The sequence below is a fragment of the Lissotriton helveticus genome, chromosome 2_2 (assembly GCF_964261635.1).
Source record: "Lissotriton helveticus chromosome 2_2, aLisHel1.1, whole genome shotgun sequence".
In the NCBI taxonomy this organism is placed as follows: domain Eukaryota; kingdom Metazoa; phylum Chordata; class Amphibia; order Caudata; family Salamandridae; genus Lissotriton; species Lissotriton helveticus.
Window position 1 is genome coordinate 32,091,893 of NC_136060.1, and position 22,637 is coordinate 32,114,529.

The 22,637-nt window shown below is 44.4% G+C and overlaps 1 protein-coding gene across 1 annotated transcript in view; it reads right to left on the minus strand.

Moving 5' to 3' along the window:
• Positions 1–22,637, minus strand: part of LOC144821250 (EF-hand calcium-binding domain-containing protein 6-like) — a 403,952-nt gene that overhangs the window by 171,233 nt on the left and 210,082 nt on the right. Inside the window, exons 9-11 of the mRNA XM_078678029.1 lie at positions 22,397–22,593; positions 17,247–17,354; positions 14,224–14,289 (exon numbers count right to left, since the gene is read on the minus strand). Coding sequence (XP_078534155.1) covers positions 14,224–14,289; positions 17,247–17,354; positions 22,397–22,593 — 371 coding nt within the window. The remainder of the gene's footprint in view (positions 1–14,223; positions 14,290–17,246; positions 17,355–22,396; positions 22,594–22,637) is intronic.

Genomic DNA, 22,637 nt, shown 5'->3' on the forward strand with positions numbered 1-22,637 from the left:
GATGGTGCAATGAGCAAGGGACTCACATCTGAGTATACCCTTCCACGCTTATGGTGGACAAAATGATTCAGATAAGGGGGTGGTGATGAACAGAGTGCCTGAATTAAGCAGACCACTCTTACCCAGTCCAAAGATCAGGGCTTGATCCATCACCGTTTTTTAGCTCACTGCACCATCCAGCTCAGAACTTGGCTATATGCAAATTAGTCTGTTCCTGTCCCAGTGCATGATGGGAACAGGGCAAACCAAACTACCAAGCCAATTCTTATACTGGGAAGGAAACAAGCTTCCGGGGACCGGTTTCTGCCATTTCAGGCGTCGTCGGCCCGGCTTGCTTGAATCCTGATGGTGCAATGAGCAAGGGACTCACATCTGAGTACACCCTTCAACGCTTATGGTGGACAGAATGATTCAGATAAGGGGGTGGTGATGAACAGAGTGCCTGAATTAAGCAGACCACTCTTACCCAGTCCAAAGATCAGGGCTTGATCCATCACCGTTTTTTAGCTCACTGCACCATCCCAGCTCAGAACTTGGCTATATGCAAATTAGTCTGTTCCTGTCCCAGTGCATGATGGGAACAGGGCAAACCAAACTACCAAGCCAATTCTTATACTGGGAAGGAAACAAGCTTCCGGGGACCGGTTTCTGCCATTTCAGGCGTCGTCGGCCCGGCTTGCTTGAATCCTGATGGTGCAATGAGCAAGGGACTCACATCTGAGTATACCCTTCCACGCTTATGGTGGACAAAATGATTCAGATAAGGGGGTGGTGATGAACAGAGTGCCTGAATTAAGCAGACCACTCTTACCCAGTCCAAAGATCAGGGCTTGATCCATCACCGTTTTTTAGCTCACTGCACCATCCCAGCTCAGAACTTGGCTATATGCAAATTGGTCTGTTCCTGTCCCAGTGCATGATGGGAACAGGGCAAACCAAACTACCAAGCCAATTCTTATACTGGGAAGGAAACAAGCTTCCGGGGACCGGTTTCTGCCATTTCAGGCGTTGTCGGCCCGGCTTGCTTGAATCCTGATGGTGCAATGAGCAAGGGACTCACATCTGAGTATACCCTTCCACGCTTATGGTGGACAAAATGATTCAGATAAGGGGGTGGTGATGAACAGAGTGCCTGAATTAAGCAGACCACTCTTACCTAGTCCAAAGATCAGGGCTTGATCCATCACCGTTTTTTAGCTCACTGCACCATCCCAGCTCAGCACTTGGCTATATACAAATTAGTCTGTTCCTGTCCCAGTGCATGATGGGAACAGGGCAAACCAAACTACCAAGCCAATTCTTATACTGGGAAGGAAACAAGCTTCCGGGGACCGGTTTCTGCCATTTCAGGCGTTGTCGGCCCGGCTTGCTTGAATCCTGATGGTGCAATGAGCAAGGGACTCACATCTGAGTATACCCTTCCACGCTTATGGTGGACAAAATGATTCAGATAAGGGGGTGGTGATGAACAGAGTGCCTGCATTAAGCAGACCACTCTTACCCAGTCCAAAGATCAGGGCTTGATCCATCACCGTTTTTTAGCTCACTGCACAATCCCAGCTCAGAACTTGGCTATATGCAAATTAGTCTGTTCCTGTCCCAGTGCATGATGGAAACAGGGCAAACCAAACTACCAAGCCAATTCTTATACTGGGAAGGAAACAAGCTTCCGGGGACCGGTTTCTGCCATTTCAGGCGTCGTCGGCCCGGCTTGCTTGAATCCTGATGGTGCAATGAGCAAGGGACTCACATCTGAGTATACCCTTCCACGCTTATGGTGGACAAAATGATTCAGATAAGGGGGTGGTGATGAACAGAGTGCCTGAATTAAGCAGACCACTCTTACCTAGTCCAAAGATCAGGGCTTGATCCATCACCGTTTTTTAGCTCACTGCACCATCCCAGCTCAGAACTTGGCTATATGCAAATTAGTCTGTTCCTGTCCCAGTGCATGATGGGAACAGGGCAAACCAAACTACCAAGCCAATTCTTATACTGGGAAGGAAACAAGCTTCCGGGGACCGGTGTCTGCCATTTCAGGCGTTGTCGGCCCGGCTTGCTTGAATCCTGATGGTGCAATGAGCAAGGGACTCACATCTGAGTATACCCTTCCACGCTTATGGTGGACAAAATTATTCAGATAAGGGGGTGGTGATGAACAGAGTGCCTGAATTAAGCAGACCACTCTTACCCAGTCCAAAGATCAGGGCTTGATCCATCACCGTTTTTTAGCTCACTGCACAATCCCAGCTCAGAACTTGGCTATATGCAAATTAGTCTGTTCCTGTCCCAGTGCATGATGGAAACAGGGCAAACCAAACTACCAAGCCAATTCTTATACTGGGAAGGAAACAAGCTTCCGGGGACCGGTTTCTGCCATTTCAGGCGTCGTCGGCCCGGCTTGCTTGAATCCTGATGGTGCAATGAGCAAGGGACTCACATCTGAGTATACCCTTCCACGCTTATGGTGGACAAAATGATTCAGATAAGGGGGTGGTGATGAACAGAGTGCCTGAATTAAGCAGACCACTCTTACCCAGTCCAAAGATCAGGGCTTGATCCATCACCGTTTTTTAGCTCACTGCACAATCCCAGCTCAGAACTTGGCTATATGCAAATTAGTCTGTTCCTGTCCCAGTGCATGATGGAAACAGGGCAAACCAAACTACCAAGCCAATTCTTATACTGGGAAGGAAACAAGCTTCCGGGGACCGGTTTCTGCCATTTCAGGCGTCGTCGGCCCGGCTTGCTTGAATCCTGATGGTGCAATGAGCAAGGGACTCACATCTGAGTATACCCTTCCACGCTTATGGTGGACAAAATGATTCAGATAAGGGGGTGGTGATGAACAGAGTGCCTGAATTAAGCAGACCACTCTTACCCAGTCCAAAGATCAGGGCTTGATCCATCACCGTTTTTTAGCTCACTGCACCATCCCAGCTCAGAACTTGGCTATATGCAAATTAGTCTGTTCCTGTCCCACTGCATGATGGGAACAGGGCAAACCAAACTACCAAGCCAATTCTTATACTGGGAAGGAAACAAGCTTCCGGGGACCGGTTTCTGCCATTTCAGGCGTCGTCGGCCCGGCTTGCTTGAATCCTTCAGACACTCTGTTCGTCACCACCCCCTTTTCTGAATCGTTTTTGGCCACTATAGGTGTGGCAGGGTATACTCAGACATGAGTCCCTTGCTCACTGCTCCATCAGGATTCAAGCAAGCCGGGCCGACGAGGCTGAAATGCCAGAAACCGGTCCCCGGTAGCTTGTATCCTTTCTGGTGAAGAATTGGCTTGGTAGTTTGGTCTGCCCTGTTCCCATGATGCACTGGGCCAGGGACAGACTAATTTGCATATAGCCAGGTTCTGAGCTGGGATGGGGCAGTGAGCTAAATAACGGTGATGGATCAAGCCCTGATCTTTGGACTGGGTAAGAGTGGTCTGCTTAATTCAGACACTCTGTTCATCACCACCCCCTTTTCTGAATCGTTTTTGGCCACTATAGGTGTGGCAGGGTATACTCAGACATGAGTCCCTTGCTCACTGCTCCATCAGGATTCAAGCAAGCCGGGCCGCCGAGGCTGAAATGCCAGAAACCGGTCCCCGGTAGCTTGTATCCTTTCTGGTGAAGAATTGGCTTGGTAGTTTGGTCTGCCCTGTTCCCATGATGCACTGGGCCAGGGACAGACTAATTTGCATATAGCCAGGTTCTGAGCTGGGATGGGGCAGTGAGCTAAATAACGGTGATGGATCAAGCCCTGATCTTTGGACTGGGTAAGAGTGGTCTGCTTAATTCAGACACTCTGTTCATCACCACCCCCTTTTCTGAATCGTTTTTGGCCACTATAGGTGTGGCAGGGTATACTCAGACATGAGTCCCTTGCTCACTGCTCCATCAGGATTCAAGCAAGCCGGGCCGACGAGGCTGAAATGCCAGAAACCGGTCCCCGGTAGCTTGTATCCTTTCTGGTGAAGAATTGGCTTGGTAGTTTGGTCTGCCCTGTTCCCATGATGCACTGGGCCAGGGACAGACTAATTTGCATATAGCCAGGTTCTGAGCTGGGATGGGGCAGTGAGCTAAATAACGGTGATGGATCAAGCCCTGATCTTTGGACTGGGTAAGAGTGGTCTGCTTAATTCAGACACTCTGTTCATCACCACCCCCTTTTCTGAATCGAATGTACATCTGAGTCAGATAAGATGCTGAAATTACATTTTTTCACACTAATTTGCGTAACAATGCATTTTCTTCCCTGGTCAGCCAGTGCAAATGTTTTTTTTCCAAAGTGGTTGAGCAATGCAAATGTTTTTCATCAGTCCCTCGGCTCAGTACCCCAATCTATTCCTAACATTCATATTGTTGAGTGAGTCATTGTGACATCAGATCCTGTATAAGTACTTGGTGCAGTGTCCCCTTGTGCATTGTGGTACACCTTAAATTGGATGTGCCTGACCGCCGTATGTTTGTAAGAGGTTGTGCGAGCCCCTTTCCCCATTGAATCTGCGATGGCGGTTCCCGGAGTCTGCCTCCTGTTGGGCTGAGACTTGTGACATTGTATTCTGAGCTCTAGCGTGTTACTGAGAGATCCTAATACTTGTTTGTCAAGTCTTTCCTGTATTGGCCTGGATTCTTTGCATTTGTAATTTTATAACCAGTTGGCAGTTTTGTCAGATGCAGAATACATACTAACATTCGAGTGGGCTGCTTCTAGCGAAAAAGCGCTGGTGTTCTTCCATATGTGAAAAGAACTGAGTTGCTGCAGAGCGGTGGCCATCTTGGACTAGGCTACTGTTCATGTGAAGTTTTGGAAGGGGCACTCTTTCCATAACCCCCTAATATAACGTAGAGTGTGCACATCTTCCACCTCCTTCAGCAAGTGGCTTCAATGCTTATATGGACTTAAATGCTCCACTAAGGAACTTTCTTTTTGTTTAATGCAACTTCATAGTTTTGGGCTAACTTTGGTCCCATTGGGTTATGCTGTTCTACTAATTCTAAACTGGAGCCTATGACCACTATATAATGTTACCTCACATACATTGGAATACTCTGTTTAGCCCTTTGCCATGTTTTAATTTTTTTGGGTCAGCTTTTTTTTGGCCAGTAATCCTATTTTCAACTATCTTCCTCGATATTGCCCAATCTCATGTGTGTCATGGTAATTTGGCTACTTAAGTGCTGTTTGGACTATAAATCCCACCAAATAACAATCGTTTTTCAACCTTCACTGGGGTATCCCTCAAGACTCTACAGTGAACGACTTTACCTCCACTCTCCTCAACAATTAGTTCATTCAACATATGCTCAATCCCACACACACTAAATGCTCAATACTAGATCTAATAATCTCCAACGAGGACATGCTCTCAAAGAATGATCCAATACCGATAGAATGGTCCAATCACTCACTCATTCCCTTCACCTTACGACTCTCTCTCACCTTGGTAATGGGTCAACGAAAACAAGCAACCACCTGGTTTCAAGACACCAAAAAAATAGGCGTCAACATCACTACTCTTAGCAGCACTGTTCAAAAGATACTCCCCCCACCATTTGCTCTTCCACAAATATGAACAACTCCTATACTTAAGAAAGCTGACGCCTCTTCATCTGATCTTAACAACTACCATCCTATAACCAACATCCCCACTGCGGCGAAATTATTGGAGAAATGTGTTCAAATTCAATTATGCAATCACATTGAGAAATTCAACCTCTTAGATTATCACCAATCGGGCTTCTGTAGAGAACACAGCACAGAATCTGCACTCACACACATTATTGATGATATACTAATTATGCTTGACCGAAATGAATCATGCCTTTTGATACTTCTTGATCTGTCCTCCGCCTCCGATACGGTCAAGCACGACAACCTCCTGTCCCTATTGGAAAGAAGGATGGGCCTCTCAGGCACTGTGCTGCAATGGTTCTCCTCCTTCCTGAATAACAGATCTCAAAGAATCAAGATGAAGAATTCACTCCCGCAACCCTCCATGGTCACACTTGGTGTACCTCAGGGATCTGCCCTTTCACCCATTCTTTTCAATCTCCCGATGGAGCCTCTGGATAATGCATTGAAATCAGCGAACATTCTATATCACCTGTACGCGGATGACACCCAGTTGTGCCTGAAAATCACCTCGCCAGATGACTTCATTGCTCTTTATACTACTCTACTGAACATGCAAAATTGGCTCACTAACAACCACCTGATGCTGAATACCAAAAAAACTGAATTCATTCTCATCTCTCCTCCAAACCACACTCCAAAGATAGACCTCTGGTTAAAACACCTAACCTCCTTTGACTGTGCTCCCCACATCATAGACTCGGCAAAGTCCCTAGGTATCTCCATTGACAAACATTTGAATATGCAGTTGCACCTCTCTATTGCCAACAAGGGAGTTAATCACAAGTTGAACATATTAAGGAAACTCAAACCCTTCCTCCCTCAGGCTGATCTAAAAATTGCAGTACAAGCCCTAGTACTGCCAAGATTAGACTACGGAAGCACCCCTCTCTGTGGTCTCCCTAAATACAGGTTGGCACAGCTGAGAGCAGCACTGAATGCTGCAGCTAGACTGGTATCAGGAACCAAAAGAAACAGTCACATCTCACCAACCTTGAAAGCTCTGAATTGGTTGCTGTATGAGGCAAGAATACCCCTTAAAGTGGATTGCATGACTCACAAACCAATTCACAACAATACACCCAGTTACTTGGCCAAAAGCTGGAAAAATCTGGAGGTTGTAGACATCTACGAAGTGCGAGCACTTTCCTTTTGAAACCCCAATCCTTCCAGATAAAGAGAACATGCTGTAGAGCTTTCTTATGGATTGCACCAAAGATTTGGAACTCCTTACCTCCTCTAGTGTGTGGAATCACTTCCTTTACTGCTTTCAAAAAGGAAGTAAAAAGACTACAAATGAACAAATTCATGTCCTAAGTTTTAATTGCGGGTTGTCTCTGAGTGTATGACCTTTTATCACAGCCTTTGTTGCTCTATATCTGTATGCAGTTTATTGCTTAGTTGGCTGTGGATCTGCTTGATCATCTATACGTTTTATATGTCTACTTTTAATAGTTCAAAGATATAATATGTTTGTCTGATAGCACAATTTCCTATTGTTCAGTAACTGTCTAGTGTACAACGTCCTGCAGAACCTCGGTTCTCTATGCTTGTTATGTATATACTTAATATTTCGATTTTTACGAATTTTCAAATTTGATTGTTTTTATACCACCTCATTCATCTATATTCTTTTATTGTAAATCGCTCTGATACCCTCGCGGGTCACGGTCGCGCTATATAAAACTCCATAAATAAAATAAATAAATGCTATCTCACACAGCTTTGCATGCCTCTCTGATGCTCTTGACATTGCAACTCCACTCCAAAGTAAAAACATGCATCCTAAACCATCAGCGCCATGGTTCAACAAGGCCCCTTATGAGCAAAGGAATGACTTAAAGAATTGGATACAGTCGCCCTCCACCACCAACCTCACCTGCCTCAGAAATGCTAGGTCCCAATAGAAAAAACACATCTTCTGGGGAAAATTCATACAATTTAAGTCCCTGCTAGACTCAGCAAAGAACCGACACAAGCGACTCTATGATCTGGTCAGAACCATTAACAACCCCTCCTTCTCCTCATCCAGCAAATTTGAACACCCACCATCAAAAGCAGAGGAGTTTTTACATTTCTCCGACTCCAAACTTCAATGACTAGTATGCCATGAAGTCCACCCTACCTCTATGCTAGCATGCAAATCCAAAGAAACTTGGCAACTATTTTGTTCCGTTTCGTGGAAGACTTAATCAAAATTATCCTACAAACAAAACACTCAAACCACTTTGTATATCCAATCCCTGGTGACATTGCAAAAGGCCTCTATAGTCACATGCTTCCCCACTGGACAAAACTGGTTAATCTATCTCTCAGCCAAGGAACAATTCCTGACTGCCTTAAAACTGAACAAGTGACCACTTTCTTAAAAATACCCTGTACAGACCTCAACAATTTTTGCTGCATCTCCAACTTGCCTTTCCTCTACAAAATCATCAAAAGATGTGTAGCAGAGCAAATCACCCACCACATCAAAAACAACGATCTCCTAGAAAAATTTCCATCTGGTTTCAATCAGGGCGTCAGTACAGAAACCGCTCTACTAAAGGAGGTTGACGATGCTCTTTGAATTCTAGACACAGGCAACCTTTGCCTCCTGATTCTTCTCAACCTATCACCAGCCTTCAACATGGTCGTCCACCACATGCTCCTACACATACTTAAACATCAAATGAGCATTAGTGGCATGGTCCTGAAATGGTTTGCTTCATTCCTCGTGGGCAGGTTGCAGTGAATAAAAATTAATATGCATCTCTCTACACCAATTGCAGTGGGCCATGAGGTCCCCCAGGGGTCCCTCCTAGCCCCAACACAATTCAACCTATGCATCGAGCCACTCTGAGTCCTTCTTAAAAAGCCAGTGATCTGCTATCACCAATATGTTATGTTATGTTAATCGCACTTCTATAGCGCACAGATGCCCCAGCCAAGGGGCGTCCCGGCGCTTCTGGAAGGGTACCCGAACACAACACAGCAGCATAAAGGAGGAAACACACAAATCAAGAACCTAAAAAGGATGAGGGAACAAATGCGTTTTAATGGCTCTCCTGAATTTCAACAGCTCATCAATTTCGCGAATGTGGGGCGGTAGAGAGTTCCACAGCTTTGCAGCCAAGACTCGTAAGGAACGTCCTCCCGCCCTACACAGTCTGAATCGTGGGACCACAGCCAGGTTTTGGCCCAGGGATCTCAAAGGGCGCAAAGGCACATAGGGCATCAGGAGATTTTGACAAGGATCGGGGGAGAGGTCATCCTAAGGATCTTGAAGGACAGGCACAGGGTCTTAAAATGGATCCTCTGTGCCACCAGCAGCCAATGTAGAGAGCGGATGGTACTCTCTGCAGAGCAGAACCTCGGAAGCCCCACCAGGGCTCTGGCTGCAGCATTCTGAATACGTTGCATCCGTGTGATTTCAGCCTGGTCGGCCCCCAACAGTAGTGAGCTTGCGTAATCAAGCCTCGATAATATGGAAGCTTAAATAACCAGCTGCCTAGTTGAGGCATCAAAGAACCTCAGGATAGGTCTCAGCCCTCGCAGGATGCCGAAACAAGTGGCTGCAAATTTTTACGTATGGCCGCAGAAACTGAGGGCAGGGTCTAGCCAAACCCCCAAGTTCTTTACCTCTGTAACTGGAGTAGGGGTAACACCCAACTCAGGGGGCTACCAATTGTCACCCCAGAGATCCGCTCGCTTACCTATTATCATGACCTCCGTTTTTTTGGCATTAAGCTGGAGACAGTTGGTATTCATCCAGCTAGCTACTGCCAGGAGTCCTTCCCGAAATCTGGGGGCATCACGGTCAGAGTCCCCACTCAAGGTGACCGCCAGCTGCGTGTCGTCAGCATAGGAGGCCATGGTCAGACCCCAATGCTTGATGACAGCAGCCAGCGGCCTCACATAGAGATTGAATAATGTGGGGCTCAATGAAGAACCCTGAGGCACACCCAGATCCAGGGGATAGAATTGGGACTCAAACGGAGGAGTGACGACCTTGAAGGTCCGATCAGCTAGGAAGGAGCGGAACCAATCGAGTGCAGTGCCCTCAACACCTGCCTCTCGAAGACGTTGAAGTAAAATTCTGTGCGAAACCGTGTCAAACGCGGCACTGAGGTTGAGAAGTATCAGTGCCGCAGTCTGACCGGAGTCAAGCACAGAACGAAGGTGTTCCGTCATAGAGAGTAGGGCTGTTTCCGTGCTGTGGCCCGCCCGGAACCCATTCTGGGAAGGATCTAGAATACATTCCCTTGCAAGATGTTCAGTCAGCACCTCGTTCACATGGGCTTCCGCAATTTTCGCGGCCCAGGGAAGGAGGGAGATAGGGCGATAGCTCTCAAGTTTGAGGGGATCCAGGGTAGCCTTTTTAAGTATGGGAGTAACAACGACCTGTTTCCACTTTGTCGGGACGGTGCCTGAAGCGAGGGAAAGGTTAATGAGATGACATACTGGAGGGAGGCAAACCGCAGCAGATTCTCTGAACTGGGCAGGCTTCAAGGGATCCTTTGGCGAGCCTGATTTGATTTTGGAGGCCAGTTTGTGAAATGCCTCCATTGACAGACTAGGTAGTGAGGATAAGGCCTCACCAGTGATAGGTGTAGGACTGAAAGGCTCATCACCTTGATTGCTGGTAGGGAAGGCGCGATAAATAGCTTGAACCTTTCCAATAAAGAAAGTAGCCAGATTTTTTCACAATGGTCCACAGAGCAGACTTCTGCTGCAGTGGCTCTTTTGGCCACCAAGTCCTTAAGGACTTTGAAAATAAGCTTGGACGGATTGGGGCTATTTCTAAATTCCTGGGCATAGTAGGCTGCACGAGCTCTACATACTGCTCTATGATATAGTTTGATTTTAGAGAGATAGGCAGTTTTCTTCCCAGCCTCATATGATTTCCGCCATTCCCTTTCTGCCTGTTTACAGGCTTTTTTTAACAGAACTAGGGAACTGTCGTACCATGGGCTGGGTTCTCTGGAACGGCATTTAGTCCAGGCAGCGGGGATCAGAGCATCTAAAGTGCAGGAAACCCAATCACAAAGTGCATCATACCCGGCTTCAACACTAAGGTAAGAGCCTAGTGGGTTGGCCTCCAGAAGATGATGAAAGTCCTCCAGTTTAAGTTTCTTCCGGTGGCGTTTCATCACGACTCTATCCTGGGGCTCAAACGGATACTCTTTAATCACAAGAGAAATTTTCACCAGAAAATGATCAGTCCAAGCAACAGGACTAGGCCTGGCTACCTTGGTCCCAGTTAAATTAGTAAAAAAAGGATCAAGAATATGGCCCCCCAGGTGAGTGGGGGAAGTGACCAGTTGATTAAGCTGAAGGGCCTGCAAATCAGCCAAGGTGCTGCTAATAGTAGGCATATGGGGGCAGTCAAAATGAAGATTAAGGTCCCCAAGAATGCAAAAGTTGGCGCAGCCCAATGCCAAAGAGCTGACACATTCTGGGAGAGCTTTTCGGAAAGCAGTGTCGCAGCCAGGAGGGCGATAAATTAGGAGACCGGACAGAGTGAACTGATGGCTAATAGAGATTATAAAAAATGCACTTTCACACCCTGCTAGGCCCACTACCCTCCAATCACATGGATAGCAAGATTTTACGACAACAGCAATGCCACCACCCCTGGATGACCGATTATGAGTGAAGATGGAATAATCTGAGGGGAGTGCAAGATTCACGGCAGCCACATCAGCTTCTTGGAGCCATGTTTCCGTCAAGAAAAATACATCTGGTCGTTCCTCACTAATGAGGTCATAGAGTTCTGCGTGGTGCTTCGGAAAGGATCTGATATTCAGATTCCAGACAGTAATAACTCGAGGGACCGGGGATCCGCTCCAGAGGGGCTTAGCCGGGGAAAACTCCCTCAAAGCGCGAATGGGCGCAGGGGCAGTGAGGGACCATATCCCACAGGGACAGGCGTGCGGGCCACAAAGGGGACTGATCGGCCCATGGTGTCAACATGGAATAGAATGCATAAAGCCAAACAAGTCAGACCGGGAATAAACATACCTCGGCAGCATTTCCAGATAAGACCCTCACGAGCAGAGTACCGCCACGCCTGACGCCGCCTTAGCGCGGACGGGCGCAGACGGGCAGACTCTGGCTTGACTCAGGCGCGATGAGGGCGCTCCCGCTGCGCGATACCGCTGCACTTGAGGGACTGGTTTAAGAAGGGAGAGCGCGTGTCTGCTAAGACACTAGACCGCTCCGAATGGCGGCCATAAACGTCCCAACCACTCTAAGATGGCGGACGATTCCCTATGGACTAGGAAAACCCCAGACCCAGACCTGCTAAAGCAGCGGTGATTCCACAATTAAAATGAGGGTAAGAGGAGATGATATACGATTTTAAAACCAGGGGATAATCAAAGTAAAAACAACAGAGAAAAGAAAACGGGTACATAAAACGCAGCGCACCTGCAGCACAGCGCAAACATATGCGTGTCCTCAATACGCTCTGTAGAGCAAAGGTAGCGTGTCCAGGGTACAAAGATGATACACAGCTTTATCTAAAGGTCTCCTCACAAAACAGTATCTCCCATCTCACCACCGCCCTAAACTCTGTTCACACCTGGACGACCTCTCATAACCTACAGCAAAACGTTTCCAAAACTGAATTTCTCCTTATCTCCCCTTCGAAATTAATACGTCTTCTGCAATCCTGGATGGACACATACTACATCCTCAACAGTAAGTCCACTGTTGTTCACAATGCCAAGTCTCTGGGAGTCATCCTAGACAAAAGACTCAAACTACATTCACAAATCAGCACCATGGCAAAAAACACTCGCTACCAATGATGTCTTCTGTAGAGATTCTGCCACAACATCCCAGAACAAAATCTTAAATCTCTTGCTCATACACGGATGCTCTGCAGAGTCGACTACTGTAATTCTCTCCTGACTGGCCCCCTCAAAAAATTATTGTACGCTCGGCAGCACAGTTCGTCTATGGGGCCAAAAGAAATGACCATATTACCACCATGCCGATCACTCTCTGATGGTTGCCAATTTAATCAAGGACTATCTACAAGACAGCCTGCATTACCCGTAAAGCCCTGTACACATCCACTCCCCGTTACCTGGGGGACAAACTCAAGATATCAGGCAGCTCTAGACCATTGCAAAGCATCGAACCAATCCTCCTTTTTTTTTTTTTTTTTTTTGCAATTTTTATATAGCGCGAACTAGAACCGAACCGAATCAGTTATCAGAGCGCTTTACATAGCACCAGTTACGTTACACGAGGACACACTTTCATTTTTTTAGGCACTTGAACCCTCATCCTTTAAAAGGGCATGACTGAGGGCACAATCCTTCTAAACATTTTCAAAACTGACATGAAAGCTCTTTTCTTCCAATGGTATTTCAGCTAAAACACTGTAATCAACTCTTGGCACAGACCTTGATAGTATCTCAACCTTTGTAAGACTGTATACTACCTCAACCTGTTTACGGACATACCTTTGTAAACTCTGTATACCACCTCAACCTTCCTACGGCTTTTGTACATTCTGTTCTATGTAATGGTCTACCTGTTGTATTTCCAACTTTGTAATTACTTATAGCCATATTGTTTATCTTAAACCATCTATAATTTTGATGTAATTAAATATTTCTCCTGTAAAGCACTCTAGCACTTTTGGGTATGTCCAGGCTATATAAATATCATATATAAATAACTACAACCAGAGCTTTATTGATCACAGCCAGTTTACCCACCCACATTTTTAAGCAAGTTCAGGGACCCTCCCTTGGCGGGTAGTGAATGTAACTGCACCCACCGGTGGAGGAATTCCTGGACTGGGTTACAGGGACCATACTCACCTGGAGTCCCAGGAGACACACTCCACATGTAGACGCAATCATTGAGCCTCCCAGGGGTATGTTAGCCATTGCGCCATAATATGGCATGAGTGCAGGAGCAAAGGTGGTCCCTCGTGGCATGGGCCACTCCCCGATGCAAATGAGAGAATGCCCCGCAGGATAGCACAGAAGCAAAATATGCAGCCATGAGATCCACATTACAGAAGGATTGGCAGAATCTTTTGCACAAAGAGTGGCGCTAATGCCAGATACAACCACAGGGTGCTAATACAAAATGGCTCCTGTTCTAATTTAGACTTCAGCTACATGAGCACTTACAAGCATACTGGTATAGTCACTTTGCTATCTGTTCCACACCATGGATACGAGCAAATGTGCACTTCAGGTGAACGAATACCTTCCCGCACCTCTTTTGTTATTTGAGGTATACATCTGTTGACATTTAAAGTGCTACATAACACAACAACATCATGAACAAACACGTAGAAAAAATACATTCGCGTGTACAGAGTTTGGAGATTTCTGGATACCACTGACAGATTTGCTGTCACGAATTATGATGCGGCAATAAGACCCTGATTGTTATTTTTGTATTGTCAGTGATTTTACAATAAACGCAGGCCTCTGCAGGGAAACAAAGCCTTTGTGATACCTTATCAACTAGCAACCGTGAGGGTTCAGTCTGCTAACAACACTTGCAGCCACCACTTAGCAATATCAAATAAAACAGCAGTTTCTTGATCAGACAGACAGAATTTAAAAAGCATCTTACCGACTTTCAATTGCTGCTCGAAATTCTTGTTGGCTGACAATATTTCTCTCCAATTTATCAATTTTACTAGAAGGGCGAAAAAAATAAAAACACTATATTAGCTAAAAATAAATTACACTCTGGAGAAGGAGCCCCATTTTTTGAAAGGGAATGAAGCATTTGACATACTGGATTGTTGATTGGGTCCAGAGGCTAACCTAATAAGAGGCAACACCTAAACATTAGTGCTGGAGCGAATTTGCAAACAAAAACACTTTTTATTAAAAATATGTATAAGTCTACATTTAGACAACACATATAATAAACACAAAATTTGTATTAAGTAATCACACATTTTATAAGCCTACAAATGAAGTAAATACGTGCCGATTTAAGTTGGCTTAACTGTTGATGCCATGTTAACCGGAATTAATGCATTAACATTGAAAGGCCTGTTTTCCACATTGAGCCTTTATTTTCCACAAGATATTTTCTCTTTGGCTGTAGAAGCTGTCACGTTCCAGAACCATTCTGTTAGTTAGTGACTAGGCATTTGTTTGTATTAGGCAACTTATAGTGAGGTTCTCACCGGGAGAAGAGGAGGCAACAGGAAGGATGACTCATGAGAATACCTGTCTAGAGCCAGAATGTGGATGATGTATCTTTTCAAGGAGTAACATCTATAGACAATTATACAGTTGTGTGAAGAAGGGGAGCTCACCTATTCATATGAGTTTACCGAATTCCTATTGGAGGATGTAGAATACAAAAAAAACATGCTGCCACCTAGAATATTGTGTGTTTTTATTGGTGTTTGTTACTAGAGCTAGGGTGCCCTTTTTCCTTTGAGCTTCTCTCACTTTCACTGGCTGGGGACTCATCTCTGGGTTTCCTATATCTCTCTATATGAGAGGTAGATTAGCCTATCAATATGAATTCTGCTGATTTGTAGCTGAAAATACTTTCCAGGGTCACATGCAAAAGCTTTATGCTTATGCATTGATGTGCTTCATCAGAACTCTTTATTAAGCATGTGAACTGACACCTTATTTTACCTTTTTCCAATTTAATTCAGCCTAGGGGACTTCTTTTATGGACTTGCTTGCTGTATCATGACTTTATTAACTGCAATTGTAACCAATATTGTGTTTTTCCTTAAATTGAAATGTAGATTAACGGATTATATAACTTTTAAGATTAATATTCATTGAATAAACAATGAAATACTGAAAGAATTAATAATAAAACCCTTTGACTTACACAGTCTCTTTATTTACTGTTCCAAAAGTCATTATTGATTTTTCATGCCATTGAACTGATGTAGATGTTTGCTTGTTTTTATTTCTCCCTGTCGAACATCAAAGGTCTATATGACCAGTGACAAGTGTTTTTTTAATGATTACACCTGAAGACTGAGATATAGAAAAACACACTCTATCAGTAGTAAGCACCTTCTGAAAAAAGGAGCTCATTGTTGTTAATTGCCCACCAAACAATTACAGGCACAAACCAAAGGCAATGGAATATAATGAGGCGAAAGGACGGGGAATAAACAGCTGTTGTCAACTTGTGGGCATTAAGGCTCATAACATACAACACATGAAAATAAGTATCCTATTTCTAGCTGGGTTATTGTCCTTCCACTCAACCTAGAATGCAGCAGATCAATACTTTTTAGCAACTGGAACTTTCAGGAAAGAGAACGTGTTTAAGATAAATATAATTGATCGACACTAGTGAGTCATTTGAATAGAGAAACTGATTAACCAAATCACAGGAAAGTTATAAATATGTGGTGTTCACTTACACCATGCGTAGTTCAGATTGACATTTTTGTCGATTCACAAAACGTCAGAGGCACACACGATGGCAAATTTACAATGTTTGTGCATTCCTTGTTTATGTCTCTATCACCTAGTTTTAAGCTCAATAAAGTGTGTGAACATACATGTTTGATTTTTTAACATGTAAAACATTGTTCACATCCCACGAAACATAAGGGTGTCAAAGCCATTTGCCTTTCATTCAGTACGACTTACACATTGGGCATCTAAGTGTAAGTTTAGAAATGGGTGGAGGTGTGGAAATGCAATGCAAATGTTGGTGAATATCCATAAAGGCAGGATTCTCGCATGGGCCACTCCCCTGGGAGCATCAACCTTTCTCTTCCCCCAATCTCACTACTTTGAAGAATAATCCAGGCCAACACTTTGCTGATCTTATGCAGGTATGAATAACAACTCTGCTTGACCAAAGATATATGCATTGATTTGGGTAGCAAGACTATCTGTGCAGATTTTCCACATTTTAGAAGAATGAGCTTTGGTGAAGATTCCTCACTTTTCCAGGGGTGACAGAAGTGGCATTTCCCCCACTTAACTCCTGGTGGCATCACAGAGATGCCAACCGTGTCATATCCTTTGAACTTCAATAGCCTCCTATTTGCTGCTAAATGAATAAGTTAAGAGAGTAGGAACTACAGAAAGTAAACATATCTCTTACCTCTCAGCTTACTTTCTGTTCCTTCTTGGACCCTAATACCAGAGATAACAATGGCAATCCCAGTGGTATCAATGGGAAAGCCAAGGGAGATCTCTTCTACAGCCCTGCCTACCCCTGTGTGTATGTTTAACACATACAAGTAACATGTTTTGAGAACTGGGCCTTGAGACATATTATGAGGTTGGATTCCTCAAGGTAGACCCAGCATAACAGCTTTATGCTGAGGTGAGGATATTTTTGGACATCTCATTACATGAGCAAACTAGTTTGACCAATTAGGCTAGATGAGTCTACCCTGAGCCCAATGTTTGTCTGATGCCTTCTCAGGTCTTATTTGTGACCAAGCGTGCCTGAATTGTCTGCATAATGCCGCCATCTTGTTTCCTGATGCTTCTTAGTGTGATTAACTTTATTCAAGGTCATGTTTAACAAACTTCTAGCCATCCTCAGGTAACCAAAGGAACACATTTATTAACTTTTTAACAGACTAAAAGCTCTTTCCAATGAGAAATAACAACACATACAAGGAATCGAGTACTTACTGGAAAGTGGCCAAGAGTGACAGGAAGTCTGACTGGAAGAGTGTTGTCAGTTTGGCTTCCACTGCTGTTAAGGTTGAAGCTGGGCTGATGCCTCCTTCCCTATGGAATCTGCAAAAACAAAGAGATGTGTCTCGGGGATAATGAAAGGCCATCTATATTCGTACGGATAATGCTCCTAGTTACGGAGGAAATTCTCCCTGAATTCTGCTACTTTGTTAAATTAAAAGTACACACCATGTACAGGTTAATCACCCAAGAAAGTTCGGAGGCATGTATGTGGAAGTGAAATAAACACACTAATAGTGGCACAATGTTTTTCATGTGATCTTATGGATGAGGCCAGGCTAACAAATGTCATGGTTTGAGCTAAGGTGATCAGGAATAAAGCCACATTTCAATAAAATTGAAGAGTTTACTGCAGTCTCAATGACAGAGCATTTCTTGCAAGAAAGCAGTCAATGGGTTTGGCACCAGACCTGACACCCTATAAAATGCAAAATGGAGCAACTCGTCAGTTTTTCATTTTCTGCGTGTAAATATTGGGCAGAAAACATCTGCACCACTCTAAACTGATCAATAGTGTCCATTTTCCAGGAACTGGGTATCAGTAAAGTCCTCCTACTAACTGGCTGACCATAACCCACAGGTGCACAACAATGAAGACTAAGGCAGGTTGACCTCACTTAGATCTCTCCTATAACAGGGCAAGTTAGCATCCTGTAACTCGACCACACTAGGCAGGAAGCGTCCTGGTAACTTGGTAATAGTTAAAGAGACCATCAAGTGTAAAAGAAAAGTCAATAATCTTTACTGTATCTGGGAAAGTCATCAACGATAAGCAGCAATTTAGAACGTTGCGTTGTTTGGTGACATCTGATTGGATTTTGAGATCTACTGTGACATCATTCACCAGATATCCTCTTTAAACTTTCATCTAGCTGAGCATAAGCACTCGAAACAACAGTGAGATCCCAAATTTGCCAGCTGTTCCAGAGAATTGCCTGTTGTTGTGTATCGATTTAGATTCCGTATGCATTTCCCGATTCATGCCCTTATATAGGTATAATTCACATTGTCTTTATATAGGCATAGAAATCCAGTCCTTATTTAGGCATAGCCCATGCTACCCAAATACAGGCATGGCTACTTACATCCGTTCATCTACGTCACAACGACTTCATGGAAAACCAGACTCTTAAGCCGTTAGGGACTTCTCCTTGCTTGGATATTGATTTCTCCAAGAACTCATTCATTATGCATGAACATCTATTCCTTAGGGGTTCATTCATGACGTTCATATGCCAGACTTTTACGTCAATACTAGCATTCCTAAACACCTTCCAGGTATAAATATACCTTCACTTGCTATGGCAAAGCACGGTGTGGTTCGGTGCAGTTCGACTACCTACTTGCACGACGCAGCTCGCTACAGCAAGTTCCGAAGGAAGCCAACTCCCCAGCTGACGCACTGACTAGAAGCTGTCATCCTCCTTCTGAAAATCCAGCTCCAGTGTTTCTGACTCCCCTTGCGGGGTGTTGGGAAATCGAGTCCCGGGAAAGAGATACCAACCTCTCTCATTTTAAGGTATGAAGCTGATTAGAACTGGAGAAACCTTTGGCAATTCTTGGCAAAACTAAACCCATGCTAAACCAGCACCTACTTCCTCCCTCATACTAAACCTAGGTTAGGTACACTGGGGTAGGCGTATTTTAGAAGCACCAGTTGAGTTTTTTACCCTGTGTTATTTATGTATGTATTTTTATATATGTCATAGCAACAGACAATGCTATTACAGTATTATTTTATATTACTGTTTGCGCTGTATGCATTATACTTAGCATTCTGTCTAACGATTGTAGCATTTCACCTCTCTTGCATGAGAAAGAAGACTGTTCAATAAACCCTTTTTATTGAAACACCCATCTCTCTATTTCTGGGCAACTCTGTAGAAACGAAGCATGATCGATTGACTGAGTGAAATGGTTATCTATTGTTTCCACAACTCTGAAGATATTTTTCCGACTCTAAGGGAAACAAAGTTGTCATGTTTATGCGGTTGTCAGAGTCTAATCCCTTCTTGTTTATTCCAGAAAGTTTCTAGTGACCTCTGAGTTAGCTGGTACACACAATTAAGTTTAATGTACTCGATAGAGACATACTGACCTCAGTCCTTTGTCAAATCTATAGTGTACATTATTCCAAAGCGCAGAGCCTATTAGGGATATAGGAAGTACACTACACTATTCTGTGACCAAGTGGGGATACATGTTTCTATGAACATGGTTGCTATTCAACTTGCATCTAATGTGTGTGTAAAGGTGGTTAAAGGCATGCTTCTGGGTCATAGAAATCACTCTTCCCTCCCCTCATACTGAGGTAAAGAGGGTGCACCGTTGTTCTGGGTAGGCAGATAGCTTCTCCTGAAATTTAGTGAAGGAAATGTTGCCTCCATATCCAGCTGATATTAAGCTGGTCAAACGGGATCACATTACTGGGAAATGCATATAGAGCTCTTTCTTTCACTGGACTACAGATAGCTACCCACATAACAAGCATAACAGGGAGATCTCCCTCTTTAAGGGTGACAGTGAGACCTTCCATTCATCCAGGCAGCAGAGGGTTTGTTCCACAATTCCTGGGCAGGAGCTTAATCGTAAGGAGAATCACTGAAAAAGGAGGTCTCTTTTGGTAAAGTAATTTTTACCACTAGCTACAAAGAGCTTTGGCTCATTCTACCAAAGGCGTATGAATATAGGGGAGGGAGAGAGAGAGAGGAGAGAGAGAGAGAGAGAGAGAGAAATTGTAAGTGTCTGATTCATTTTCATTCTTCAGTTACAAATTTAATGACCAGCAAAATTACTTTCAGTGCTGCACCATTAGAATATACCTTTTCTGCCTTGTAGTGGCACCACAGAGTTGAAATAAGGAGTGTTTTGTGACTGGGCAGTGTGAAGAGCACTCATTCAGCACACTGTATGTCTTCTTAGGGACACACATACACAGCACTGCTTCAAAGGGACAAGATTGCATTACATTGCAGTGCATCCTCGGGGCACTAACTCACAATACAGAATCGGAAAGACATTCAGGGGCATATTTATGAGGAATTAATACCACCAGAACGTCACTTTTTCTGATGTGCTGGTGGCACTAACTCTTTCGCCGTATTTACTTAACGTGGCTTAACGCCGCCTTGTGAATAATGCCCCTATCCACGCAGCACTTAGCGTGAAAGGGGCGCTCAATGGGTGTTCTGTGCACATTCCGCCGCAACACCTGTTGCTTTTTGATGCTGCTCTATATTTACAAGGTATGGCGCAGCACCAAACATACCACCAGGAATACCTGGTCTTAAGCAAGTGATACGAGGAGAAATATTTTATTCCTCCTCGTATTTTGCTTATTCCATATGTGCTGCATTCTCCAGCACACATAGAAAGAGCAAATCGCCTGTAAAGATTGTTTATGTGCACGAAGATGTACCTTCCTGCACATAAACAATTGCACCTGCAGTGCAGGCACCATAGCAAAATAGCGCTAGTGCACCTGCCCTGGCGCTAGGCAGCATTTTTAGTGCCAGTGCTAAGGGTAACGTAGGGGTGCGCTGCATTCTTGTGAATAGGGAGCATCCTTGTGTTTTAAAACTGTCAGAGATTAACGTTACACATTGTAGAGTAACACTGCCCTCCACCAGTTTCTTGTAAATGTGCCCCTAAGTAGCCACAATGCACTGCATCCCAGAGTCATTATTCCACCACATGACATTTCATCCTAGTGACCCCCCACACACACTGCATCGCTTCTTAGGAGGACTAATTTGCCACACAGCACTACATCACAGGGTCACGAACTCACCACAGTACTCTCCATCATAATAACAAAGGCCCACGGCACTCCATCCTAGACATAGTAGCTCACCATACTTAAAAGCATGCTAAGGGAGACAACCAATCACAGTACACTGCCCCATAGGTGCATTAACCCAACTCATAGCACTAGACCATTAGGAGACCCAGCCAACACACTGAACTACATCCTAGTGGCACTAACCCATGAAACTACACTGCGTCAGTGAGATAATAACACATCACCCTGTCTTATACACTATGGGAACTATGCCAGAGTTATTTTCTATATCCTCTGGGCACTAATTGGTGATAAGTAACTACATTTGGAAATCATTAATCCACCAGGCGGGGAACATCCTTTACATCGCAACTTTTACCACGCAGTGCTATTACAACGCAGGTTTTACAACGAAAACCATTACAACGCATTGCGCTGGGGGGCGCTCTAGGATAGGGAATAGATTTAATTTACTATCCAACACCTTCCCTAGTGTCCACGGGGACTGGAGTTGGAATAGTAAATTAAACTATTCACTATCCAGCACCCCAAAGCGCTATGCGTTGTAATGGTATGCGTTGTAAAAACTGCGTTGTAACGGCATGCATGGTAAAAGCATGCGTTGTAACATCATACATCCCACCAGGCTGCCTGCACTGCATCCAAGGGACAGTAACCCAATGACAGGAAGTGATAGCAGGCACTCTACTCCACTGCATCCCCGTGACGCTGTCCCAATCCAGTGCAATGTTCCCAAAAAAGCAACAACGCATCCCTCTGGGTTGCATCCAACAGGCATTAACCATCCTCACTGCTTTCCAGGAACTCTACTGTAAAACCCAGCCTGCGTACAAGAGGTTCTAACTCACCACAATGCACCACATTCCAGGGGTGCTCACAAGCCACAGCTCACTGCATTCTTTACACATTTACCCATCACACCTGATGGTGCCCCAATGGTTTAGTAAATATTATTACTTTTTTATCCCCTACTTCAAATGTTTGTTGAAAATATAAAAAAGTACACTGACTTTCTAGTGTGCAGTACATTCGTATGATAAATGGAATAACCAAATGCTCATTTCCTTCTGAACTGCACTAATTTTAATTGTATATAGACAAAGGCATTATGCATAGAGTAAATGAATAAAAAGAGCGTGTGTGGTAAGTGACTGCAGACTGCAGGTCTCCTGCATGAATCACAAACCGCTGGTAATCGTAAACTCTGATTTTCCTAAAAAAGGAACCCCACCATTATCACAATAACTTACACGAGCACAGAGTGCACACACTGTGTACTCACTTGTGTTTTGGATTACAGAGAATCTTGTGAGTGAGCCCTCGGTCACTGCGGTCCTGAAAGTTTTTCAGGAAGTCCATGTAGTTGATGCCTGTCAGGCTGTTTTCTAAGCCACATCTTGCCAGAAATAGGTTAAAATGCTCGTTCTTGAGATGCAAATCAAACTTTTCCAGAACTGAGAGGAAGTCTTCTTTCTCCACCTACAACAGAAAATTTAACAAAAAGGGCTTTAGAGTAGAGACTA